Source organism: the organism of the source record quoted next, unplaced genomic scaffold (assembly GCF_019419815.1).
Source record: "Pyrus x bretschneideri cultivar Hongxiangsu unplaced genomic scaffold, Pyrus_bretschneideri_v1 Contig27, whole genome shotgun sequence".
NCBI classification, from domain to species: Eukaryota; Viridiplantae; Streptophyta; class Magnoliopsida; order Rosales; family Rosaceae; genus Pyrus; species Pyrus x bretschneideri.
Window position 1 is genome coordinate 4,351,203 of NW_025999579.1, and position 25,402 is coordinate 4,376,604.

A 25,402-nucleotide genomic window follows, 5' to 3' on the forward strand; every position below is an offset into this window, starting at 1 on the left:
GTCTATTTTGCAAGATTTTTCTGAATATATATATATATATATATATATATATTATATTATATTAGGAAAGTGAAAGCCTCGTGCCTTCTGCTCGAAGCATTCCATCCTTTTCCTGTCCCTCTCCCTCCCCACCCCTCCACTTTCTCTCTAGACGTCTCTCCCTCCACAGCAAAGAAGCAAAGCATCTCTAATACCTTTCAAACACCTCCAAGTTTTGTTTGCTTTCCCTTGTAAGTATCAACCTTCCTTTGCTTAGAATTTTGCTGCTGCTGCTTCTTTTCATCCCATTTTTATGTATAATTATAGTAAAATTATCGAAAAAATGTCTGTTTTGTGTTGCCTTTCTCTGCAAAAATCTACCTAAAGTTTAGAATCTCTGCTTAATCTCAATCCTTAATGTGTTCATATATGAGTAGGGTTTTGTTTTCTGGCTTTTGAGTTTGCATTTGATCCCATCAACAACCAAGTTCTTCTGCAAATGTGGTTTCTTTGCAGTAGTACTGTATTATCTTGCTTCTCTCTTCTTCCTCTCTGGATCTGGATTTTCGAAAATTTGTTTGTCATTTGGTTGTTTCTTTGAGCATTTCGACTTTAACTTTTTCATCACCTTATTTATTCCTCCACTTTATTCTTTTATTTTATTTTATTTTTTGAATTTTTTTGTGATTTTTGAAGCTCTTTGATTTCGAAAACATCTTCTGCCTTTTAGGGTTTTTGTAGATTTCTTAAAATTTAAATTATTTTATTGAATTTCTAATTTCCTCAGCTGTTCTTATCTCTCTCTCTCTCTCTCTCTCTCTTTCTCTCTCTCTCTTTTCTTTCCCTGCAAGTTTCCCTCTTTTTTTTTTTTTTTTCTTTCCCTACAAGTTTTTTTCTTTCCCTGCAAGTTTCCCCTGTAAAATAATTTACAACAATTCTTTATTTTGTAAAACTAAATTTTGTTTATTTACCAAGTTTCAACTTGTTTTCTTACTCTTTGACGATTTGAAGACAAATTTCCAGGCAATCCAAATCATTGTTTAAGTGAAAAAACGATCAGATAATTAAGTAAAAAGGTTATAACATCATGAGTTTAACAACAGGAGTTCCAAAAGGTTCTTCTTGGCAGCCAAACATGACTGCAGACACAACAACTCCAAGTTACTGGCTCAACTGGCGGGTCTTGCTCTGCACCGTGTGGATTTCGATTGCGATGACTCTTTCGGTGTTTGTGGTGTGCAAATACGAAGCAAGAACGGGCATTTCAAACCGCGGTAGCGGCAGAGAAACGCAGCAACAAACGCCTGCAGGATCATTGTTTGAGGATGAGACCTGGAGACCTTGCCTCAAGGGAATTCATCCGGCTTGGCTTCTGGCTTTTCGGGTTTTCGCTTTCTTTGTGCTCTTGATTCTGCTCGTCGTCACCGCTTTCGTGGATGGAGGCAGCATTTTTCTCTTCTACACACAGTAAGTTGTCATCTCTTAAGCCATTTGATGAACACAATAGCATTTTAGTCTATCTGCGATTATACGAGTCCGGCTTTTCCGAAAAGTGCTTCTCCAAATCTTTTAATTATTTGGCTTCTGATTAATGATGTTATTTTGGTTTTCGACAGATGGACTTTTACATTGATCACAATTTATTTTGGGGTAAGTTCCTTTTCTGCTTGAATGTTCTTGTTCTCCTTTTTTAAGTATCTTTCGATTTCTGCTGATGTCGATTTTCATGTGTAGCTTGGATCGTTGCTCTCCATTCGGGGATGCTACTGCTACCATAAGAAAACTGCCGGCGATAGGGTTGATAGTTTTGAGGTGGATACAGAGCAAGGCTCTACTCGTGCGACTCCTTCGCATGTAGTTTCTTGTAGTACTTCAACCACAGAGAAATCCTCAGCCCCCCATGTCGAACAACCTCAACCTCGCCAACCTGCTGGCTTTTCGGGTTATGTCTTCCAAATAATTTTCCAGGTTATTAAAATGTTTTAGGACTTGTAATTATCACTTGGTCTTCAAGAATGTGCAGCATAATCTTGTTTAATGCGCTTAATCGCCATGTTTTTACATGTAAACAGATGAACGCCGGTGCTGTTCTTCTCACAGATTCCGTCTTCTGGTTCATACTTGTTCCATTTCTTGCAATCAAAGATTACAACTTGAATTTTGTAAGTGCAATAAGCCATATAATACTCTGCCCTGCTCTTCTCTGTCTGTCTTAGATTTTCTATCATCTCATAATCTCGTGATTAGTTTACGTAATCAGTGATTATGATACTAAACGAACATGTTTAATCCTTTCTTTGACAGTTCATTGTAAATATGCACACGATCAATGCAGTTTTCTTGCTTGGCGATACCGCTTTGAACAGCTTGGTAAGTTGCCCTTCTCAGCTCAAATTTCCAATTCACTGCAGGGTAAGGGTTTCGAGTTCTTATCATGAATACATTGACGATTAATATCGATAAATTTCTCGATTTTCAGCCCTTTCCCTGGTTCCGAATCGGGTATTTCTTCCTGTGGACAGTCTTTTACGTAGTTTTCCAGTGGCTCTTCCATGCTTGTGTCAAGTTCTGGTAAATTCATCATCTCTTTGGTTTCCCATATTGCAGACCATTTTCGTATCATTTCGCTGCACCATAAGCTTCTACTTGTAGTGACGATTTTCGCCTCTCAAAAACAGGTGGCCGTATCCATTTCTAGACTTGTCATCACCATATGCTCCGGTGTGGTACTTGTCCGTCGGTCTACTGCACATCCCATGCTACAGCATTTTTGCTCTGATAATGAAGCTCAAACACCATCTGTTTTCGACGTGGTGGCCTGAATCGTATCAATGCGCGAGGTAGTTCAGGCGGCAAGCTGAAGCCAGACACCGTACAGCATCCCGAAAGAAAATATACTGCCCAAATTCTTTGTAGAAGGAGAGCAAACAGAAGTCCAGAGATGACATTTTAGAATTATGGATTCAATGCCTTAAACAGATTGAAGGAAAATGTTTGTTTGGTGATTAATTTTTGGATGCTCAAAGCATTACCCTAATTAGAAGCATATACTGGTAGGTTGCAACTTGCAACTGCATATACTTAGGCATATCAGAAAGAAATTATACTCTATACATCTTATTCCTTGTACCATTCAATTAATCTGCTTTTGTTAATTCCCCACTAATAAATCTTTTATTTATATTCTCGTTCCATGAGAATTCTGATGTGTTGTTGGCGCTAGTCGGGCGCTAGTCTGGGGTCTAGCGCCTAGGCGGATTTAAGTAAATCTATTATATTTCGGGTAAATAAGTGTCTATTTATACTTACAATATATATAATTTCATCATAAACTACAAAATATAATGACATATATATTATAAAATATTGGAACATAATGAAAACATGGGGAACAAACATATAATATATTTAAGTATTCAACAAGTCTCTTACAATTTATTGAAAAAAAATAAAATAATAAAAGTTATCTATTTTCTGTCCAAGTGAGTCGCAACCTAGGCGGGTTTGGGCGGGTTAGGCGGGTGCCTTAACAAGTCTAAGCATCCTTTCTTAATTTTTAGAACAGAACCAGTTGTATAAAGTTATGTGCCTATCATGGTCAGTGAAACCGAAGAATCTCACCCAAATGACAATATTTAAGGGGCGGGTTTTACCGCTAACATTACAACAATCGAGCTGCAACTCAAACGTGCTAGATTTACCTAAAATTAAATTGAAATGTCTGATTTACAATACAAGGACCAGCAAACAAGAATATATTCTTGTCCAACCTTAAGGATTTAGCTACACAATGTTGGCCCGTTGTCCTTTGATTATTCAATACCAGGTGCAAACAATGAAATTTCCATATTTCAAAAGAAGCCAAAATGAATATATAAAACACAATGCAGATGCAGGTGATTATAAAGAAGTGCTTGGTAACGAACCCATTAAAACAACGTTGTCGCTGTCTTTATGTTCCCTTAGCTTCTCTGGCTTCACCTTCGAAAATAGACCTGAGAGTAATCCGGAACCTGACCCTCCCCCAAACAAGTCCAGAAGTCCACTGATCTCAGCACTGACCCCGGAGGTTGCCCTCTTAATAGGCTGTGCTGGTTCGTCTTCCCTGAGGCGTGCCCCGCAAGTGCAGTCCATGACCTTTCTTAAGCAAGGCTTGTGGAATACTGATTCGCAAGACGGACACCTTTCAATTTCATCCTCCTGCCAATAACTTTTAGTCAGATTATAACAACTACAGTTACTAATTCATCACGCAATATATGGAATTCAAGGGTTCCTGGTAAGGGAAACAAAATATTCAGTTGGTTTGCAAAATGAGGGAACACATAAGAACCGAAATACAGACAAACACGAAAGGTCTTGTTATCCACATGAACAGGAACCATATATTGTATAATAGTACTGCTGATGCCCACCTGAAAGGGGAAAATGAGAGATGAAGGGTCACTGCATGCTTGTCGTGCTCCACAGGGGACTCCCACATCACAGCATATGAGACACTGCTCCGTTATATGGTCCAGAATTTTCCTCAAGGCAGTCTCCAAAATCACGGGCAGCACTGCCACAAAGATAGTACGTCAAAAAATATATATGTGCACACGTACATATCAGGTCGGGCTATCACAGGTAAATTCATAAATCTGTCTTATTTCCGTTATAAGAAAGAAACAGACATGCATGATATGAGATAAAGCTTGTTACTAGAATCCAACCTGCAAAGGCTCCTTTGGAAAGATCAATGAGGTCTCTCAGTGCAAAAAAATCATTGCTTTCTAGAAGATATCTTCGAGACCTGAATCCATTGTTGATTGACCTACGGAATGGGCAACGAACATAAGGAAGAATGGTTCCCATTTTCTTCCTCACACCCATAACATGAAGCAATGCTGGAACCTTCGAGAAAAGGAAGGGATTAACTGCACTGACGCAGAGCATGGGCTGCAAAACAAATGATCATATAAAGATTAAGTTGGATGTAAAATGTTAAAAATATGTCAGTATATTGCTTACTCATGTAGTTGCAATTCACTGACATAACATATACATAATTTAATCACAAAGGTGTGCTAGTCTTCATAGTACCTGGTCATGTATAGAATCCAGATAAGATTTAGCATATTGCGAAACAGGATATTGAGTAAAATCCCAGTTATGCAACACTCTTGCTGGTATGATTGCAATTTCATTTGTATGGCACGAAGAGCAAAATAATTGACCAGTATATTCACAAAGTCGAGGCTTGCCCCATCCTAGTGTCTGTGCAAAATCCTGCATCAAAGTCCTTCCATCATCAAAATGCTTGTGGCATCCAGCACAAGTATAATGTTGTGCTTCTAGCATCTGCTTCAAAGATTTGGATTGTCGAATTTCAACAATAAGTGATATGGTTTTTCCCAAAGTGGATATATCTTCTGTGTCTGCTCTTCTAGTTAGAGACTCAGGTGCATATGATTCCAGGGAGCTAGGAACTGAATCTTGGGGAGAGAGAAACCATACTAATGCACTCGGCGGACTGGAAAAGAACCTGTAATGGAGAACGGACTGCAGACATTCTTGGATGAGAACACTTCTCTCTGCAATAACATCAGGAGACGCATTTCCAAAAATCTTTCTGGATTCCTTTTCTACAGCAGACCAGGGAGAAGGTAGATCCCAGCCGTGGTCAGAAAAAAATGTTTTTAATCGACGATAGAGTGTAAAGAAATCGCGATATCGACGTTCCACCTCCCATTGATCCTCGCCACTCAATACTCTTATTTTATACACAGTGTATTCTTTAACTCCCACCAGTCTTTCACTAAATGAGACATCTCCCTTCTTCTGCCTTGCACCCACCACTTCGACCCCATCAATTCTCAACGAATGCTGATTGAACAAATGAGCATCATCTGTACCAGAAGTAGAAGCAGTCGACCCACCATCTCTTACTAGCAGAGATTGCTGTGATTGTAAGAACCTGTTGCCATGAGTGAACCTTGCCCCTGGGGACTCAGCAGAGTCGAGCAGAATTTCCTCCATTTCATTAACAACCTCATCATAGAATTCATTAAGCTCAAAATTATCCATCTGCAGCATTAGCAATACAGAAAATGAGATACAAACAACTTAAAAGAGAGACACAAAAATATTCTTATACGGATAAAATCAGGCCGTCATAGCATATAACTACAAATGTCATTAACCAGCTATTCACTTGCAAAAGGTGGTACAACAAGTAATATACACACATTGCTGATAACAAGCACCGGTAAGCTCCACTCACGATTGAATAAGAGTATAATATAAGCTACCATCCGAGTAAAGACTTGAAATTCTTCGAAGACAAACACTGCTATATGTTTCCTGAATACCAAGAACTGGACAGAATATAAAAACAGAGATACTTCTTGGAGTATCACAACAAGCACAATATGCATTCAATATTCACAGAGACATGAAATCGCACATGGCTTAGACCAATCAAATGCAAAAAATAGTTAAGTTGAATTACAATAATTTAGTGCCACCCAAAAGAAAAAGTGTATTGAGCATGACTAACCTTAACTGGCATAGCATATTCTTCAAGGATATCTTCTAAAACAGGACTTTTCGTAGTATTATTTTCAAAAATTGATGGCAGTGTACTTGGCTTATGGTCCTCAAGGAACTCTGTCTTCATATTTCCAGAAGTTCTGGTTGAATAGATGCTAATTTGATTAGTTGAGAAATCCGAAAGGGGGTCCAATTTAACTTTTAAAGTCCCCAACTTTTTCTTTTCTAAATCTTGGCCGTGATCAGTCCCAAGGACCTCCCCAGTATTCATATATGTATGCACATCAGAAACACCATTATCCAAAATGCTCAAACCCTTTTTGTCAGGAATTTCTTTTGCTTGTGGATCCGGCTGAAGTTCAAGGACATTGCCAACCAAGGAATCTTTATTATGTTTTGCTGATTTGTCAGAACCTGGAACTTGATTATTTGTCGAAGGAATATCTCTTGAATCTTCTAGCTCTGGTTCTTGAACATTTTGAAAACCAGTCAGGGTAGTAAAAGAACTTTTGGTAAACTCAACCAAATCAGCAACAGCTTGAACTTGATAACTGGCCACAGGAGTGTCCTTCACATCTTCTACTCTATCGGTTTCAAGAAAACTTGGAGAACTAGCTAGCTTCGTGGAACTGTTAACATTTTCTACCGATTTACTATCAGCTTGAACTTGTTTGCATCCAGGCTGCACATCTGTCAAGTCATTTCCTTGCTCAATTTGACATGCATTCTGATGCTCAACTGAAGTGATGGAAGTGGAATTCGAAACTTTCCTTTTGGTTTCAACTTTCTGTCCTCTCTGGTCCTCAAATATGTTCGTGAAAGAATCTAAGTTATTTCCTCCAGTCTCTTCCATGAAATCATCCCAATCATCGGAACCAAAGGCTACAGATGTGTTAATAAGAAACGGATTTTCATTCTGGGGTTTTTCTTGCTGATAATGGTGGACATTTCTCTGCTGACTAAAACCACTCTTGCACTCATCATCAAAACCATAGTTGTACACGGACCCCTCGTCCTCTGAATACTCATTAGAGGTCACCCCTTCCTTCCTACCCATCCCTCCTCCATCAAATTCTTCAACTTTGGGTACAAACTGGTTCCCAATTCCAACCTCTTTCGAATCATTGGTCTCTTGGGCAGCCACACCAACTCCAACACTATCATTTCCCACAACTCCCCTCCAACCTTCCATACCTTTTTCACTGTCCTCCTCACTATTATCCGAACCATACTTCACATCCAAACCCCCCCTTAAACCCGATGATCCACTCTCAAGCTTCCAAGACATCAATTCATCCACATCATGAGCTCCACCACCATCCTCATTGCCATACAATTCCAACCCACTAGACCCGTAATTCGCAGTCCCCCGTCCTCCAATACTACCACCCTCCTTCCCAAACTCAATCCTACCACTACTCAAAACTCTCCGATCCTCTCGATTCCTCTCAATCCTCCCTCCCAAACTAATATTATCCAAACCACCACTCTCCTCCCCAAGTCCCGAACTTTTCAGAGACCCGAATTCGGGCTCCGGGAAATCATTGAAAACCGTGATTGTGCTACACATGCTCTGCGTGCCCATCATCGAGTTGGTGCTACAATAGCGCTCGTACTCGGACTCCCCGAACGAGGAGTAGCGCGGCGGAGGCGATCGGGGCGAAACATCGCCATCGAAATTGCCACCGTCACCAACACCGTCCGATTTGGGATCGAGCGGGATTGAATGAATCATAAATTTGAGTTCGAAATTTATGAAATTCAGAGAGAGAGAGAGAGAGAGAGAGAGAGAGAGAGTGGACCTGACAGGAAACGACGGTTGTGATTGGATTGGGAGGTGGAGCTCCGATGGACGTTAGCGCAGTTGATGGAAGCCCAGATTGTGGAGTGAGTTTGGCATCAGAGATTTGGTTGCAGAGGATTGAATAAGTGGCGGGAGAGAGAGAATTGAAGAAGAAGACGAAGTTAGTTTTTTTTAGTTTTTTTCCGTTTCAGGTGTGGAGGTGTGTGACTGGTTTAACCTGTAATACAAAATGATAGATATGCACTTGCAGCCTCTTTTGCTCTCCATGCCGATTTTCTATGGTTTTATTTTATTTTTTATAAAAAAAAATTTACAGTAATTTTTTTTTTCATTTATACAGTAGAGAACGAGTTTTGAACTATTTGATTATAAAATTATCATAAAACATTAATTTAATTTACACATATTATCTTTAGGTGAGAGAAATTTTTAGTGTGCTGATAAACAAGGTACAATACAAGTGTCATAATACAATTAGTTGAAATATTTTCTTTTCAAGTTTTCAACAAATTGTACTATTACATTTGGTGTAGCAGGCCGTGTGTCGGGCACACTGAAAAACTTCTGCACATGAGAGAAACTTACTCTACACTCAGAATGTTTTGCTCAAAGACAATCTCATCTAAATTTTTTATTTTCTAAAAGAACAAAAACTCAAACAATTTAGGTGAAGACGGCCAGCTAAGTTTGAGTTTTCTTGTTTTATGAGCGTTAGAGATGTAGAGTAATTCACAATTTTTTTAATCTTGATTTCTTGAATATTTTATAGCGAGACTTCCATATCTGCGACAATTCTTATTTTCTCACCTACCATTCTCATGTCTCCTTCATCAATTGTTTAAATGTACGAAGCCATAAACCTTTCTTGTGGTTGGTTCTTCACATATCTTTGGTTGTTCAATCAAATTAATATGTGATTGATTTTTTGCTATTTAAGATGCTAATTCAATATTATTTAGTAAAATTGATGACATGCCAGCGTGATAATTCTCACTTAATATCTGACAAAATTATCTTTCTACTCAAATTCACTACGTTGGTTAAAAAAACTAGTCACTTGTTTGTAAATGATTGATTGTGCATATTACTTCTCAAAAGTACAACTTTAAAATCTATTTTCGACATTAAAAAGAGAAATACTACTAAATTAAAGATTTATATATGTATTTTTTATTTTGTAATTTTTTAGGATTTCATAAAAAGGGAATGGATCACAAAGGCAAAATATTCTATAAAAAAAACAAGGTAACTTTAATGAAAAGCTCTCGATACTGTTTATTTTAACGAAAAATTATATTTTTATACTAAAAGGATAATCTTGGTACTATTTATTTTACCTTTTATTTTGACTTAAAGTTTTCAAAGTCTTTTAATTAGTTTTCCTAAAAAACAAAGGCAAAATATTTCGTTTTTGATTTTATGTTTACAGTGGCCAAATATTTTCAAATTAATAGCGAATGAGATATCGACACGTAGACAATAGCTGCTCCCTCCCGTCTAAAACCCTAAACCCCGAACCGGCTGTCAGAAACAGAACACAAGTGCTCCATCCATGGCGATCAATAGCGACGCCCTGAACTCCCTGAAAGCCACAGAACCGACGCAGCTACTGGCGCCGAGCCCCGCGCTTTCTCAAACGGCTCGAGCCGCCCTGCAGGGCCTCTTCTCCTCCATCAGGCCTTTCACGCCCAAATCGCCGTTTGATCAGCTCTTGGTCGACGGATTCGACGCCGAGCAGATATGGCAGCAAATCGACCTCCAATCGCAGCCGCTCATCTCGAACCTCCGCCGCGATTTGAAGCGGTTTGAGAAGAACCCGGACGAGATTAATACGCTGAAGGTGGTCGTGCAAGGGGAGGAGAAGGTTCTGGAAGCTCGGAGCCAGGGTTTGAAGGCGGAAATCGGGGGCTTTGACGAGGAATTGGATGGATTTGACGACGATGGTGACGACGAGGAGGCGGAGGAGGAGGAGGAAGAAGAAGGGAGTGAGAGTGAGGAGGTAGATAGAGAGGATGAAGAGGAGAGAGAGGAAAGTGAAAGCGAAGGGGAAGGTAATAATGCGATAGAGGATGGGTTTTTCAAGATAAAGGATTTGAAGAAGTCTTTGGAGGAAAGTGAAGCGATGGAATATGGGCTAGATAAGACTGATAAGAAGAAAAAGAACAGAAGGGGTGACGACGAGGATGAAGAAGATGAAGGGGTGAGGACGTGCTTGAATTTTATGTTTGTTGGGTTTTGGTTCTATGAATTTCGCTGAAAGCTATGTCTTTTTCGGTTTCTAACTCGATCTTGTTTTGCCAATTTAGCTTGGAGATTTGGCCATTGGCGACGATGAGGATGATGAAGACAAGTTTGCAAGGTGCTACATTTATCATTTGTCCAAATTGCTTGCTTTTCGTTTCTATGTTTATTGTACGATTGTTGATTATATGCATATGGATCAGTCAGTAATTGATTGCAAATTTATGGTTCATCCGCATTTGTTTCTCTGGTATACCGTATGCAGTTTAGTTATTTCTTTGTCTGTGCATCCATTATGTGTGATTCATCTGTGAATATGTATTGTGAGCATGTATGTCTCTATTAGTATATGCTTAAGCTTAGCCGTTGCTTGCGTGTGACAGATATGAAGACTTCTATGGAGGAAAAAAGGAAAAGCCTTCTAAACGGAGATCAAAGTTGGTTGATGAATCAGAAGATTTGGGGACAAACGATGGAGAAGAAGATGAGCAAGACGAGGAGGAAGATGATCAAGATGAAGATGATCAAGAAGAAGGAGGTGAAAATGAACAAGGAGATGACAAGGTACTTTCAAACCAAGCAGTGTAATGGAATTTGAGAACATGGTCTTGCAGTTGTAGATTCTCCATATTTTCAAAAGGAGTTTCATCTCATTTGTTTTCATATTTTTATAATATAGAAGCAAACAGCCCTGTCGACCCATGAAAAGAAGCTTAAGAAGCTTCAATCGCAAATAGAACAGATGGAAAAAGCAAATCTGGAGCCAAAAAGCTGGATCATGCAGGGAGAGGTAATTTTTCTGTTTCTAAAGTTCTTTTTTTCTTGCCGGACAATAGTTCGTATTAGTTATGTCATTGTCATGATACCATTTATCTTTAAATGAATTACATATATCGATTGTGGCTTTGGGAGACAGGTAACTGCAGCGACAAGGCCAAAGAATAGCGCGCTAGAAGTTGATCTGGATTTTGAACACAATGTTAGACCTGCCCCAGTAATCACAGAGGAGGTTACAACATCAATTGAGGATATGATCAAGAAAAGGATCGAGGAGGTAAACAACATCTTGAGTGAATACGTTCCGGGGCTTTGTTTTCTTGCCATCTTTTTCTTATCTAAAATGTTCAGTTCAAAGTTAGCTATTTTTTATGAACCGCATTTTGATCGCTCACCTCCACTTGAAAGTTTTCGACAATTTATATTGATCCCTATAAGTCAGAAAAGAAATTTAATTCTCATACTTTTTCGATGGGCAATTTTTATTTCTTCTGTCACCATTTGATTTATATTGTTGCTTGTTTCTTCTACTGTGTGTGTGTGTGTGTGTGGAACAGAACCAGTTCTAAAACTGCAGTTAATGTCTTTTATAGGGGCGGTTTGATGATGTTCAAAAGGCTCCTACTTTACCCTCTAAAGCACCAAGAGAATTTAAAGAGTTGGTAAGCATTGTTTTTTGCTATATTTGCGTTCTAATTTCGATCCATTGTTTCTTAAATGAAGCAACTTGTTCAATTTGTCTGATCCTTTTTGTTCAATGTGCAGGACGAGAATAAGAGCAAGAAGGGTCTAGCTGACGTCTATGAGGTATGGTGCTCCTGATGCAAAATGCATCACTTGACAAGCTGCCCAACATGCTTCCACTTCCAAGTTTTGATCTCCTTAAGCTGGATTTCCGTCCATCTTAAAATCTAATTGAGAAACATAACAATCTTTTGTTGTTCAATTTTCTGCAGGAAGAGTATGTTCAAAAGACGAATTTGGCTTCTGCTCCGTTGTCGTTAACAGACAAACAGAAGGACGAGGTGCATGCTTTTATCTTTTATCTTCTATCTTCTATGTTCCTAAAGGTGCTAATTTACTAACCTTGCGGTCGCTATCTTTGATCAGGCAAACAAGCTGTTCAAGAAACTTTGCTTGAAGTTGGATGCTCTCTCTCATTTCCACTTCAGTCCAAAACCTGTATGCTTCCCAGTCGTCAAATTTATTTATTTATTTACATGCATGCAGTGCATACTTTTGTAGTTTGTGAATTGTTTTTTCTTGGACTCGATGTACGCTATCTGATAGGTTATCGAGGATATGTCGGTACAAGCCAATGTCCCTGCTCTAGCAATGGAAGAGGTAATGTGAACTCTACAGTTCCTTTATAAAAAAGGGTTCTCATGAATCCTTTGAAAAATACTACTTTTTCTAGTATAAAGTCGACAGTCATAACTGAAGTGTGTGATATCTCTTCATTGGGCAGATTGCACCTGTGGCCGTGTCTGATGCGGCAATGCTGGCTCCTGAGGAAGTGTTTTCCGGCAAAGGTGACATCAAAGAAGAAACAGAGCTTACACAGGCGGAGAGAAAGCGGAGGAGAGCTAACAAGAAAAGGAAATTTAAAGGTTAGCTTGGCCGACAAAAAGTTAGATTATCCACTCTTCCGTTTTCTTTTCTTCTTCTGGGTGACAAAGACTTGTGGCCTTACAAGCGAAGCTCAAACCTAGGCATGCCCCACGAAAGGGGTAGTTCGTAACCACTAGTGCCCCCATGGTTATCCTGGGGTTACTGGTGGTTAGGAACATTCGACTCTTTCGGCCAGATGACAGCTTATGTTCCGCACAAGCTGAATAATCGTCTGGTCGAATGACCTGCTGAAGAAAATATGTCTAGGATTGTCTTTCAATTGGACGTGTAGTAGCATTTATTTTACTCTTGTAATGTATATCTTCTTGTTCATCCTAGTTTTATTTCCTAGTATTCACCTTTAGTTATGGACAACATTACAGCTAGGGAAGTAAAGAGGGCGATGAAGAAGCCCCGGGACAGCCTGAAGGATGTGAAATAAGCCGTTATACAGCAAGGTGCTCTCCACAAACGAATGAAAATGCTTTCGTAGTTTGAGTAGTGTTGCCTTCTCGGCTCTAACCGTTCTGTATGTTGCAGCCAAGAAGGATAATGAAATGTGCTTAAGTTAACTTACGCCATGGTCGCGACTCATTGATTGATTAGAGAAGAGAAGAAAGAAGACGAGGGATTGGGGGATTGAGCAAAAATGGCGTCTCGAGTCCCCTGGTTGCAACGACAACCCATCTGCAAACAATTTCTACGTTGACGAATTCATTTTTTGGGTGGATTGCATTGGATCTGGAATAGCTCAAAATACAAAATTGTAGTTTAGACTTTCCATGACGAAGAAATCGGGACGTAAATCAATTTTGTGATGAAAAATATTGCATTAGGTAATGAAGGCGTTTTACTAATATATATCTTTACATGTAAACTGAAAACATACCTGCCCAAACTTTCTGAACTTCATCTTTGAGGTGTTCAAGCTTTTGATCCCCCAATATCAAAGTACGTTCGACTAGACCTGGGATTTTGAACCTGACCCGTTAACCCGACCCGACCCGACCTGTTAATATTAGTATTTAGGTGGATACTTAACGGATCGGATCGCTAATGGATGAACCCGTTAAATAACGGGTCACTTTGAGTCAACCCGTTAGCACTCATTAGTTGATGTTTTAGTAATTTTAGTCAAGTCTTGAAAACAAAAAATAAACTCTATGCAAAAAATAATAATAATAATAATAATTGTTAACGGGTCAGGTTCGGATGATCCATTAGCTTAACGGGTTGGGTCGGATGACCCATTCACAGGTCTATCGACCCTGGATCTCAGTTTTAAGTACAAAACCTTCGGTCTCTAACTGCATCTTACTTGCTGCCCTCTGAAATTCATCTTTTAAGAGACAATACTTTGACACGAGCATCTCCAACCAATGCGTTAAATTACCGGATGGATATTCAAAATTATGAAGAAAAAATATGCAGTGTGGTTAAGAAACATTTGGAGGAGGTGAAAGCGAGTGGTATTAAACAAGAAGGCAATTCAACTCGGGTTGGATGCTCTCTTCTTCATCAGATCATAGAATATTGAATAATCCGGATGTCGGGAATGCGGCTGAGCATCAGTGGAAGGCAACGGTGGAAATCTGGAAGACGTACATTGTTCATATGGGTTGAAACCTTTTATGTCTGGACAGAGTGAGTGAAGAATCATAGAAAGGAAAGATGGTCAGGTCAGTTGATTTCAGTGCAAATTTATGAGAACAAACCGTATCAAACTTTGCTGTAGTCGACTGAACTTAGAACTGATCGGAGGATTCACGCTGCTGTCGACTGGCTGCTACGACCATTTGCTCACTCTAGCCATTTGCTCACTCTTTTGAACCGTACCAAACTTTGCTGCCGTCGACTGAACTTAGAACTGATCGGAGGATTCACGCTGCTGTTGAGTGGCTGCTACAACCATTTGCTCACTCTAGCCATTTGCTCACTCTTTTGAACCGTATCAAACTTCGCTGTAGTCGACTGAACTCAGAACTGATCGGAGGATCGGAGTGGAGTGATGATCTGTCCACGATGGAGTAGATTGTTTCAGGATTAAACTTTCATTTTGAATATCTTTCCGCAGGTGTTTAAGTAGAAATTATTCATGGAAAGGGAATTAATGCAAAGAAGATCAAACAAAACCTAATTAATTCTGCTTGAACATAGTTGTAAACCAAAACAAAGATAAATCACAGATTCAAATCCATGATTGTGTTTGCAATTATCATAACATTATGTGGTAAGCAACGGTTCTTCATTTTCCTAACAAAGAAACAATAAATTTTCACTGAAAACACGTTAAAAAAAAAGTACTGCATAGTTCTTTAGCTCATCTTACTACTTTTTCTCGAATTTTCAACCTTCTCTTTTGGCACGGGACAACGGGGAGGTCTTGCCTTGCAGAATTTTCTGTTCTACTTATTCAAGTTTTCTTCCAGCCTGTCAATTGCAGTGCCAACACCACTCCTTGCTTCTCTTTGATCTGAATCAGGATGTGCAGCCGCATTCCCTTCATTTGCCTTCTCTACCAGCTTCAAATGGGCCCACCCTGCCACGACATACATCAACCCATGTTAGCGACTATATGATCGATTAAAAGTACACTTGGAAAATGACATGGTTGAAAGTGTTACCAAGTGGAAAACCAAACGCCGCCCCTAGGGCAGCACCCAACATCACGTTTCTTGCTCGCCAAGCCAATGATCCGGGCACTGGTTCAAGTAGGAACCAAATGTTATATAATGAGAAGACATTGCATTCCATTGAATTACTTTTAATTCAACATTCTGAAAGGGCCATAAGCATCAATTCAGAAGTCGATGCTTTGGCACATACCCAATGACAACAACCAGTTAACGAAAAGAAGCCCAAAGATCAGATATGAGTCATACTTATTAGAGCAAACGTAGCAGCAGTGGCTGATCCGGCTCCAACAACATTGAAAACATCGTGCACGCCCCTCTTCTCGGCAAACAGATTCTGTATACCACAAAAGGTTGCAGTAAACAATCCAAGACGCACTCCACCAACTATCGAGCCCCGAGTGACACGAATGAACCTTTTCTCCATTGCATCTCTCATGAGACGATATTGTTCACGCTTGTCTGGCGTGCTCCCCAGCTTCAACATTACTTCTGCATCTTTGCTCTGCCAATCAAATATGTCTGTCGATATCCAATCTTTTCGAAGATTACAACACTAATCAAACACCTCAGTTGTTCAAACATTATCACGAATAACCACAAAGCATTAAACAAGCACTTGGGAACATTGTTAATTTAGATACAAACTTACAACTGAAGCAGCTGCTTCCTTGCTACCACCGTAAAACAAGCCTGCAAACACTCCGATGACAGTCGCCGTGCCCCAGTTGACAGTTCCTGCTAGTTTCGGAGAATGCTAATTCAAAGAAAACAATGCCATCGTCACTCTAACAGGAATTTCAACAAACACATGGTGGGCATTTCGAATATGATAAACCCCAAGTTCCAATAAGATTTAGCAAATCGAACCCAAGTTTCAAATTCTCCAAATTTAACATTTTTTGAGGACCCAATTAAACAAGTTACGCTAAGATCAATGATCATAAACTTGACCCAGAAATGATGATCATAAATTTAACATTTTTTGAGGACCCAATTAAACGAGTTACGCTAAGATCAATGATCATAAACTTGACCCAGAAATGATGATCATAAATTTAACATTTTTGGAGAATTATCATATCAGAATAGCAGAAAAGTTGAATTTTTGAAAGGATTTTCAGCAAGTAAAGTTACCAAAGGATGATCCATTACGTTTGAGACGAGGTCTTCGGGAGCTTCCATTTATCAAACAGTATGCTCTTTACATGAACCATCCAAAGAGAAAGAGGGCCTTCTATAACACTATGGTGTTTGGTTTCCGAGAAAATTCTCAGCCAAACAGAAGATAGAAAGCTGAATGCAGTCAAGAGTTACTGTTATTCAGGGCAGCCAAACACAAGGTAAGAGGCAATGCGGACGGTGGTAATGAGTCACCGCCACCGCCAGATTTTCTCGCTCGCGTGCGGTGGCACGTGGAAACTTCACTCCAATAGTCAAAGTGAGTATCACAATAAACGACGCGTCGTTTTCTTCTCTCTTCTTCAGACGTTTGGCATTAGGGTTGAGCCGGTGGTTTGTTCACGCCATCAAGAGTATTTTAGCCATATCAAAGCTCATTATCCACGTGGTAAACTTTGATTGGGCATGGTTAATTTACGTTGTAGAAAGAAATTGTTGTTAGTACTTTCATCTCGGATAATGCTTGTATCCTTCATAAAATAACTTATTTGTCTTCTCACTTACTATTAATGAATATTTACCGTCCGAACATCAAAATCAAAACTATTCATTCTTTTTATCATCTATAGACCATATATGCAAAAAATTATTCAGTTTGGAGCTTTTAATCATTCATAGCATAAAACAAATGGACGGTGCATCATAAGAATGCTACTCGTTACTAAAATCTTTGATTGGTTTAACACGTATGGATGACTAAACGATCTCCAATTTGAATATTTTTTTTTGCAGATATGAAGAGAATAAACGATTTCGATTATAATATTCAGACATTAAAAATTCATTAATCATAAGTGAAAGAATAAGTGGACACAAGCATTGGCTTTAATATCACCTTTTAGTTTTCATATGCTTCTATTTCAACTTCTTTGTTAAGTAGTCATGGAAAAGCAAAAAACAATGGAACATAATGCAACCCCATCGGAATCATTTCGTGCAATTTTATTACCCTCCCATGACCCAAAAGCAAACTAAAGCTTCTGCAATATTTCAATTTTTCAAAAGCATACACTAAAGTTTTAAAAACAAATAATTCTCCAACCAAAAAGAGGAGCAAAACCCATAAACAATTCACCAAAAGGTATTCTTAACGCAAATCATTCAAGCAAAGAGAGATTTTTTAGTCAATAGAAAATACAACTTGATATATTAAATGTTATAATACAAGTAAGTGAATGTTTAAAAAAAAACAATTTCAATCACTTATATTATAACATTTGGTGTACCAGATCATGTTCTCGACACACTGAAATATTTCTCAAATCATCCAAGCAAGGTATCATTCATTTGCATTATCCACAAAGTCACTCATATCACTAACCACACATCTCACTCAAAACTCTCTCTCACTTGCATCCATGAGTAGCAATACTACAACAACTATGTTCATAATTTCCAGCTTCCTCTGTCTTATATTTTCTTCGTTTCTTCCATCAAGTTCGGCCAACACCTGCAGATCGTATTGCGGAAACCTCACCGTAGATTACCCGTTCGCCGTCCACTCCGGCTGCGGCCACCCGGGCTTTCGAGATCTCTTATACTGCATCAACGATGTGCTCATGTTTCACATCAGCTCGGGATCTTACAGAGTCTTGGACATAGACTACGCTTACCAAGCCCTCACGTTACACGACCCTCACATGTCAACATGCGACAACATAGTGCTAGGTGCCAAGGGCAACGGCTTCTCCGTCGAGCAATGGCGGGCCCCGTACATGACCCCAACCACCGACAACGTGTTCATGCTGATCGGCTGCTCGGCTGAGTCGCCGCTCTTCCAAGGCTTTCCGGGGAAGCACTTGCCATGCAGAAACGTTTCCGGCATGAGTTGCGAGGAGTACTATGGTTGTCCAGCGTGGAATTCGTTGGGCCATAGGAGGGTGGGCTTCTGGTTTGGGTCGGGCCCACCTGAGTGCTGTGCAGTGCCGTTTGAGGCCATCAAGGCCGTTAATCTCACCAAGCTTCAGTGTCAAGGGTATAGCAGTGCTTACAATCTGGCCCCACTGAAGCTCGATGGGGCCCACGGGTGGTCTTATGGTATCCGAGTGAAGTATTCTGTTCAAGAAAATGATCAGTTTTGTAGAGCGTGTGAGGCAACCGGAGGCACGTGCGGTTACGGTACCGATGGCATTAAGCAATTGTGTATGTGTGGGAGCTTCAATTCCACATCAAATTGTGATTCCGGTTAGACATCCCCCACCATGATTCTCCTTTCTATGACCTAACTACGCAATCTGTATATTTTAAATTATTCTAAGTTACGAATAAGCGTATTCGTATTTGAGCGTTAAGAGACGACTATGCGATCCTAGTCTGCTCGCCTAGTCATTTATTAGTGCATAACTTAATTGATGATCGTTCTGTCTGGTGTGCAGTAAAATCGGCATCAACAAGAACATACCCTATGGTGGAGAGTTACACATTGAGAGGTACTTTCTTCTGCTCATCATTATTGTACAACGATTCGTGTCAAATTTGTCATTTTAGCAATAGGGTGTGCCATCCACACACCCCTTTTTACTTCTCACACACCCTTTGTTAATTTCTGTCTGTTGATCTTCTTTAATTCATCTGATCCAACGGCCTAAAATTAGAAAGGTGTGTGAGAAGTGAAAAAAAGTGTGTGGATATCTCACCCCTTTAGCAACCTTGTACACATGCAAATTTTCGAATGATATAACTTTGGTCTCTGAATATTAGTGAGTTTTTTTTTTTTTGCAGGATTACTGTTGTGTATACTAGCTTGGATTACAAAGAAACATTATTGAAATGGATATCGAATTTAGCATATGTATGCATAGAGAGAGAGAGAGAGAGAGTGATGTAAACATAACTTTGAAACTTATTTGCTTCCATTGTTTCATAAACTACACTTGGTTTTCGAGTTGCAGAGGCAGAATGAAAACACAGAGAACAGTAATTATACAAAATACAACCCTTCACCTTATTTTGTTCTCTCAACTGCGTTGACTCTACAACGGGTCTTCATCGTCGAATCTGATATCCAAACACGTACCAGACGTCGTCCTTAGTAAATAATTGTATCCTTAATCATTGTCTGCAGTCATTAAACAAAGCGGATTAACGAAATTGATACGTTTAATCATAAAATGAAGATACGAATACATGGCCAGACCACTTACATTGGAGATAGCTACCCATTGGTCAAGGATCCTAATAGCTTTCCCTGACATTTGTGTTTCACGAGCCAAAGAGATACCTTCAGCTAAGGTGTTCACCCGACCGCTGACCAAGAGAGCTGCTGCAGCGGTTAAGATCTGGCCAATAGTTTTGGTAATGAGTAGATTTATCAAACATAGGAAGAAGGTGACAAAGTTCATATTTTGTTGTAACGATCAAGGGAACATACAAATGCATCTGCAACGGGACCCTTCTCCCCTGACAATACACGCTTTAGTGCATCAGCATTATACTCCGGGCCTCCACCCCGCAAATCATCTAAGGTGCAGCGAGGAATTCCAAAATCCACTGTATACAGGGAAAATTACGAATTGATGAGAACATTGAGTTGAGCGAAAAATCATCCAACGAACTATAAGCACAAGAATCAACAGTTGAAAACTAGAGATAAGATTCTCACATGGATCAAAGGAGAACTCCTCAATCTTATTAGGAGTTACATCAAGGATATGCCCGGGTCCTATATTCAAATCAATCACGTAAAAGTGAGGCTTTATGTTAAACTAGAAGAAAAATTGTGATGATATTGTATTAGCTCAGACGTAATCTAATATAAAAAAGGAATTTTACCAAGTGGACTCATTTCGTCCAAGCCTTTGGAGTGAACGACTAATGCTCTCTTCATTCCAAAGCTTTGCAAAGCTTTGGCCATCTTTAAGACCTATCCAGATACATGCAGCTCAGTAGTAATAGTGTAAAGTCCAACCTTCTCCAAGTTACCATCGTTAATGCTAAAATTCTAAGAATAAACACTCACCAAGTCATCCTTGTATACACCAACAACAGCAAAAGGTACTCTTGCTGGATTCAACATGGGTCCCAATACGTTAAACACGGTCTTTACTTTCAGTTTCTTTCTGACAGGGTGAACAATATGCATTGCTGGATGATATTTGGGTGCCATCATAAAGCCAATGCCTACTTCGTTCACACATCTAGTTACCCCCTGTTTCAAGAACAATCCCAACCTGAATGAGCATCTGTCTGGCCAAATTTGAGATCACAACTGCACATTTATTTGAACATTTTAAAAATAAAATATTTAGTGCACCAACCTCAGGGTCCAAATCAATTATTATCCCCAAAGCTTCTAATACATCAGCACTTCCACATGCAGAGGAACTCGAACGGCTTCCTTGCTGAGATACAAAACAATTGTCTGATAGTATTAACTTTGATAAGAGAAACAAAACACAAAAATATCACAATATCAATATAGATGGATGTTACCTTTGCAACTTTTGCACCACAAGCTGCAGCAAGTATTGCAGCCCCTGTGGAAATGTTTACTGTGTTTGCGCCATCACCACCAGTTCCAACAATGTCAACCACATCCCCTAAGTCTTCTATCTTCAAACTGTGCTTCATCATTGCCTTTGCCAATCCCACAATCTGTTTAATAATAATAACCATTAAAATAATTATCCAGGAAATAAGCTATATAACGGTGTACTTGACCTACCGAAACAACAGGATCAGATCAGAAAAACAATGGAAACACCCTGAAAAAACCAATCCACCACAAATGCAGAACAGACCAACAAACTAATAAGATGGCACAACCAGAAGAAAAACTATCAACCCAAGTGCTGTTATCATGCACCCTCGGAACAGAAAGTGATGCGGGAGCAAGCATACAACTTGGAAATTGCTCACATGCTTTGGAATTGGAATGATAATGGCAGTGCACTTTTAATTACTTAGAAATTAGTTGTAATTCATTTATGCTTCCCTTATCTTTGTTTCCTTTAAATTATGATGTAATACAATCATTTGGGGGAGAAAATGATTAATGAAAAATAGTTTATTTTCCTTGTGATTATCAACTTATCACATGGATGCTTATTATTAGAAAAAAAAACATTCATATTTTTCCTAGACGAGGCTCTGTAGTAACTTACACATTCAATCACCAGTTCGCTGATTTCTACTTTGTTCCAAATATGCCATTATGCAGTCAGTATTCCTTGCTAAGATACTTATTCAAGACAAAAGTATTGCATGCATTGCAAGCAATTTTCAAATTAACGAGGTAAGCCTTTTCAATCAGATCCTGTGAACCGGATTAGTTATGATCTTAGATCTCGGCTCCTGTAAGAATATCAAACCACGGTCTTTCACATGACTGACTAAAAATGAAAAAAGGTCCCTGCTTCCTAGAACAGAGGAGCACAGAAGAAAATCCCATTGAAAGAATCCGTCTGTACATTTAGATACCGAAACTTCACTCACCCTTATGACGGCTAACTCAATCAAATCTGAACGGATAGATGCACAGAAGGGAGGAAAAAGTAGCCTTTCCAACAATTACTGTCAATGTAGACTATATAGTTCACAAATTTCACAAACAAAAGTTCACAGTTCTCTAATATGTCCACGACGAAAACAAAATAAAATCGATTTCCGAACGGATTCTAGATTCTAGATTGGCTTCAGTAACGAATAATATGTCCACGACGAAAACACAAGTAAAAGAATGGCCCATGCGTGAGAATGGATGCATTCACATAGAACTGCAACCATATAATTTGATCTACTCAAAATTCAAAAGTTTCTTTGAAAAAAAAGAAAAAAAAGAATACTTACTTCTTCATAAGTCTCTCCTTTGGCTCTCAACAACACAAGAAACGCGCTGATCAAAGCCTCATTGGCACCATCCAGCAAGAACTCCAACGACGCTTCAGCTTCCTCCTCCGTCAAATCCACCCGACTAATCAAAGACTCGATCAACTGCACAAACCACACCAAAATCTCACAACCCAATTCATGTTCTCCCCCAAAACAAAAACTCAAATTCACAAAATCCACAGAAAATTTTAAAATTTAAAGAACCCCAATTGTCACCTCACTGAAAGAAGCTATCTGCGGCTTCGAATTTGGTTTCTCAGAAACGCTGGGCGCGGAGGAGAGCACGGCATTGACACGGCCAGCAGCTGAGCTTCTCTGCTCTGTTCTGATAACTGAAGGAATGCAGCAGCTGCTTCGGAATTCGAGCTTAGTGCGGTGAGTCAACGAAGCAAGACTGGTCACAGATTGGAGCTGCGTTGAAACTGCCATGGCAGCAAAACCTCTGAGATTTTGGAACTGAGAAGAGTCCTACAATGTCTATAAATTTCAATTTCCAAGACGAAAATCCAACTGCCCAGATAAAAATTGAGTGAAATCTGGTGACTTTGAGGATTTTCGCTCTCCAAAGACTCAGTCTTTGGAAATTGGAGCCACAAAAATTTTATTTGAACATAGAATATTTTTACACCCAACTTCTTTTCTGCATACATATTATTTTTAATTAAAGAATTAAAATATCTTTAAACCCAAATTTACTACCTATGTGGCGACTCGTCCTTAATTTTTCATGTAATTTCTCTCCGAGTGTGTAAATTGACATTTATGCCCTTGTTGGCAAAGTGACATGGACGTGGTTATTTGGCTTTTAATTAATTTTCTTGTTATCGTAATTAAATGATACTCGTTGTTATGAAGCGTGAGCGTGAGTTAGGCTCGAAACAGACTTGTAACGAAAAAGTTGCGTCTAGTTAAAATGCGTTAACAACGAGTGAAATTGTACACGCGGGTGTGCTAATTTATTAGTGTAAGAAATTACTGTTTTTGATAGGGTACTTTAGATTTCATTGGATTTCACTTGTACAAAACCTATCTTTTAGCTCCTTTTTAAGGAGGTGGATTGTATGCCTTTCTATTTCCATACTCTTCCTATGTTTTCTGTAATGTGTGGTCACGGTTAAGTCACGTTAACATTTTATATTAATTTTTTATAGAAATAATAAAACAAAAAGTAATAGGAATATAAAATATTGACGTGATTTAATCGTAACCACACAAACAGAAAGGCACGAGGAGAGTATGAAAATGAGAGAGTAGACAATCCACCTTCCCTTTTTAAATGGGATCCGTTGCCAACGAAGCAAGACTGGTCACAGATTGGAGCTACTTCGGAATTCGAGCTTAGTGCGGTGAGTCAACGAAGCAAGACTGGTCACAGATTGGAGCTGCGTTGAAACTGCCATGGCAGCAAAGCCTCTGAGATTTTGGAACTGAGAAGAGTCCTACAATGTCTATAAATTTCAATTTCGAAGACGAAAATCCAACTGCCCAGATAAAAATTGAGCGAAATCTGGTGACTTTGGGGACTTTTGCTCTCCAAAGCTTCAGTCTTGGGAAATTGGAGCCACAAAAATTTTATTTGATCTCATATCACATTTTTCTACACTTAACTTACTTTTTATATTTATATTATTTTTAGAGAGGTGTTATTGACATTCCAAAATTTTTATTCTACACTCCTCACAAGTATATTTTTCTTTCTAAATATAGAAAATTTGAAGTGTAGAATGAGAATTTTGGAATACCAATAACAATTCCCCATTTTTAATTAAAAATTTAATATTTCTTTAAACCCAAACTTACTACTTATGTGACGACCCGTCCTTGATTTTTTATGTAATTTCTCCCCGAGTGTGTAAATTGACATTTATGTCCTTGTTGGCAAAGTGACGTGAACGTGGTTATTCGGCTTTTAATTATTTTTCTTGTTATCGTAATTAAATGGTACTCGTTACGAACGTGCGAGCGTGAGTTAGGCTTGAAACGGACTTGTAATAAAAAAGTTACATCTAGTTAAAATGTGTTAACAATGGGTGAAATTGTACTCGCGGGTGTGCTAATTTATTAGTGTAGGAAATTACTATTTTTGATAGGGTACGTTAGATTTCGTCGGATTTCACTTGTACAAAACCTTATCTTTTAGCTCCTTTTAAAATGGGATCCGTGTCTGTTGCCAAAATTAGATTAACCGAAATCAACCCAATTAAGTCCAAATTTTAATGCTTGAAGTGTATGAATCGTTAAGTAGTATAGTAGGCAAGCACAAGATCATTCCAACTAAGGTTGAAATAATTCTAATTATCTAACTTAATTTGTATTGCATTTGAATTGAAATGGAAAAATTGATGATTTGAGAAAGAACTTTGAAATTGTAAATGTAAACAAAAATCAAATGAGCTTAAATAAATGACAAGAACAACAAAAAAATCAAATTATAAATCAATTGCGAAAAACATTAGAGCATCTGATTCATCATAACCAATCCAACTTAATTCCTACAGTTAATTATTAATGAGTAATCATCCAATTTGACGGTCTAGTTCCTCTAATTCATATAGTATCCATGGCATCTATATTACTATGTATACTCATATGTGCTAACAATCTATGGCATCTAGATTACTAAACAACACGAGTTCATTAATGATTTGAGAACTACTTAATAGACAGCATGAAACCTAGTGTATGACATCTACATCAAGGAATTCATGGTACCATTTGTAAGACACTAAAACCGAATTAACAACATGGCATTTGTGTTAACTCGCATCAAATATATTCAACTCAAACCAAAGTGGTGGTCAATCACTAAGATTAA

The 25,402-nt window shown here is 38.8% G+C and overlaps 6 protein-coding genes across 14 annotated transcripts; 3 read left to right on the plus strand and 3 right to left on the minus strand.

Moving 5' to 3' along the window:
* The first annotated feature begins 77 nt into the window (after positions 1–77).
* On the plus strand, positions 78–3,120 carry LOC103953003. Of its 2 annotated transcripts, XM_009364722.3 has the most exons (8): positions 78–230; positions 1,083–1,446; positions 1,596–1,629; positions 1,714–1,947; positions 2,052–2,141; positions 2,284–2,349; positions 2,459–2,550; positions 2,658–3,120. In XM_009364722.3, exons 2-8 carry the CDS (start codon positions 1,115–1,117, stop codon positions 2,821–2,823), a joined length of 1,014 nt encoding a protein of 337 aa, XP_009362997.2. In that variant the 5' UTR covers positions 78–230; positions 1,083–1,114; the 3' UTR covers positions 2,824–3,120. The 2 variants fall into 2 exon arrangements, with proteins under 2 accessions (XP_009362997.2, XP_009362995.2); XM_009364720.3 differs by lacking the exon at positions 78–230 and having other exon boundaries at positions 867–1,446.
* A 474-nt stretch (positions 3,121–3,594) lies between these two features.
* Positions 3,595–8,820, minus strand: LOC125467855. The gene is made up of 5 exons (XM_048587868.1): positions 6,518–8,820; positions 5,062–6,045; positions 4,692–4,917; positions 4,395–4,537; positions 3,595–4,179 (listed from the first exon to the last, which is right to left on the minus strand). The coding sequence occupies exons 1-5, from the start codon at positions 8,243–8,245 to the stop codon at positions 3,880–3,882; spliced, it is 3,381 nt and encodes a 1,126-aa protein (XP_048443825.1). The 5' UTR covers positions 8,246–8,820; the 3' UTR covers positions 3,595–3,879.
* A 1,012-nt stretch (positions 8,821–9,832) lies between these two features.
* Positions 9,833–13,804, plus strand: LOC103953002 (U3 small nucleolar ribonucleoprotein protein MPP10). The gene is made up of 13 exons (XM_009364718.3): positions 9,833–10,514; positions 10,621–10,673; positions 10,939–11,119; positions 11,235–11,345; positions 11,472–11,609; positions 11,926–11,994; positions 12,098–12,139; positions 12,289–12,357; positions 12,443–12,514; positions 12,623–12,676; positions 12,801–12,942; positions 13,327–13,401; positions 13,484–13,804. Exons 1-12 carry the CDS (start codon positions 9,867–9,869, stop codon positions 13,383–13,385), a joined length of 1,638 nt encoding a protein of 545 aa, XP_009362993.2. The 5' UTR covers positions 9,833–9,866; the 3' UTR covers positions 13,386–13,401; positions 13,484–13,804.
* A 510-nt stretch (positions 13,805–14,314) lies between these two features.
* LOC125467851 lies at positions 14,315–17,042 on the minus strand. Of its 6 annotated transcripts, none has more exons than XR_007259710.1 (6): positions 16,714–17,042; positions 16,229–16,333; positions 15,826–16,132; positions 15,568–15,645; positions 15,295–15,482; positions 14,315–14,956 (listed from the first exon to the last, which is right to left on the minus strand). XR_007259710.1 is itself a non-coding variant. In XM_048587842.1 (5 exons), the coding sequence occupies exons 1-5, from the start codon at positions 16,759–16,761 to the stop codon at positions 15,349–15,351; spliced, it is 654 nt and encodes a 217-aa protein (XP_048443799.1). In that variant the 5' UTR covers positions 16,762–17,041; the 3' UTR covers positions 15,104–15,348. The 6 variants fall into 6 exon arrangements, 4 of the variants coding, with proteins under 4 accessions (XP_048443799.1, XP_048443798.1, XP_048443800.1 ...); XR_007259711.1 differs by having other exon boundaries at positions 15,273–15,482; XM_048587842.1 differs by lacking the exon at positions 14,315–14,956 and having other exon boundaries at positions 15,104–15,482; positions 16,732–17,041.
* A 1,007-nt stretch (positions 17,043–18,049) lies between these two features.
* On the plus strand, positions 18,050–19,587 carry LOC103952999. The gene is made up of 3 exons (XM_048587503.1): positions 18,050–18,942; positions 19,134–19,187; positions 19,480–19,587. Exons 1-3 carry the CDS (start codon positions 18,117–18,119, stop codon positions 19,524–19,526), a joined length of 927 nt encoding a protein of 308 aa, XP_048443460.1. The 5' UTR covers positions 18,050–18,116; the 3' UTR covers positions 19,527–19,587.
* LOC103953000 (anthranilate phosphoribosyltransferase, chloroplastic) lies at positions 19,583–23,191 on the minus strand. Of its 3 annotated transcripts, none has more exons than XM_048587502.1 (10): positions 22,792–23,191; positions 22,546–22,689; positions 21,190–21,351; positions 21,015–21,098; positions 20,717–20,905; positions 20,530–20,620; positions 20,360–20,419; positions 20,129–20,247; positions 19,902–20,036; positions 19,583–19,755 (listed from the first exon to the last, which is right to left on the minus strand). In XM_048587502.1, exons 1-10 carry the CDS (start codon positions 23,014–23,016, stop codon positions 19,744–19,746), a joined length of 1,221 nt encoding a protein of 406 aa, XP_048443459.1. In that variant the 5' UTR covers positions 23,017–23,191; the 3' UTR covers positions 19,583–19,743. The 3 variants fall into 3 exon arrangements, with proteins under 3 accessions (XP_048443459.1, XP_009362988.2, XP_048443458.1); XM_009364713.3 differs by having other exon boundaries at positions 19,583–19,816; positions 22,804–23,190; XM_048587501.1 differs by having other exon boundaries at positions 19,583–19,816; positions 22,792–23,190.
* Between the last annotated feature and the right edge of the window lie 2,211 nt (positions 23,192–25,402).

Bases quoted from the DNA above. Each gene is read 5' to 3' on its own strand.
- LOC103953000 (XM_048587501.1), bottom strand. From the start codon at position 23,016: ATGGCAGTTTCAACGCAGCTCCAATCTGTGACCAGTCTTGCTTCGTTG. The intron at 21,099-21,189 runs GTAACATCCATC...TTTGTATCTCAG, and splicing joins GTGGTGCAAAAGTTGCAAAG to CAAGGAAGCCGTTCGAGTTC. The intron at 20,906-21,014 runs GTTGGTGCACTA...TTCTTGAAACAG, and splicing joins TAATTGATTTGGACCCTGAG to GGGGTAACTAGATGTGTGAA.
- LOC103952999 (XM_048587503.1), top strand. From the start codon at position 18,117: ATGAGTAGCAATACTACAACAACTATGTTCATAATTTCCAGCTTCCTC. The intron at 18,943-19,133 runs GTTAGACATCCC...TCTGGTGTGCAG, and splicing joins CACATCAAATTGTGATTCCG to TAAAATCGGCATCAACAAGA. The intron at 19,188-19,479 runs GTACTTTCTTCT...TTTTTTTTGCAG, and splicing joins GGAGAGTTACACATTGAGAG to GATTACTGTTGTGTATACTA.
- LOC125467855 (XM_048587868.1), bottom strand. From the start codon at position 8,245: ATGATTCATTCAATCCCGCTCGATCCCAAATCGGACGGTGTTGGTGAC. The intron at 4,918-5,061 runs GTACTATGAAGA...TTTGTTTTGCAG, and splicing joins TGGATTCTATACATGACCAG to CCCATGCTCTGCGTCAGTGC. The intron at 4,180-4,394 runs GTGGGCATCAGC...AGTTATTGGCAG, and splicing joins CTCTCATTTTCCCCTTTCAG to GAGGATGAAATTGAAAGGTG.
- LOC103953003 (XM_009364720.3), top strand. From the start codon at position 1,067: ATGAGTTTAACAACAGGAGTTCCAAAAGGTTCTTCTTGGCAGCCAAAC. The intron at 1,948-2,051 runs GTTATTAAAATG...ACATGTAAACAG, and splicing joins TCTTCCAAATAATTTTCCAG to ATGAACGCCGGTGCTGTTCT. The intron at 2,551-2,657 runs GTAAATTCATCA...TCTCAAAAACAG, and splicing joins CATGCTTGTGTCAAGTTCTG to GTGGCCGTATCCATTTCTAG.
- LOC103953002 (XM_009364718.3), top strand. From the start codon at position 9,867: ATGGCGATCAATAGCGACGCCCTGAACTCCCTGAAAGCCACAGAACCG. The intron at 12,140-12,288 runs GTATGGTGCTCC...AATTTTCTGCAG, and splicing joins GTCTAGCTGACGTCTATGAG to GAAGAGTATGTTCAAAAGAC. The intron at 12,515-12,622 runs GTATGCTTCCCA...GCTATCTGATAG, and splicing joins TCCACTTCAGTCCAAAACCT to GTTATCGAGGATATGTCGGT.
- LOC125467851 (XM_048587841.1), bottom strand. From the start codon at position 16,761: ATGGAAGCTCCCGAAGACCTCGTCTCAAACGTAATGGATCATCCTTTG. The intron at 16,133-16,228 runs GTAAGTTTGTAT...GTGTTTGATTAG, and splicing joins AGGAAGCAGCTGCTTCAGTT to TGTTGTAATCTTCGAAAAGA. The intron at 15,483-15,567 runs GTAACACTTTCA...ATGTCGTGGCAG, and splicing joins GGCGTTTGGTTTTCCACTTG to GGTGGGCCCATTTGAAGCTG.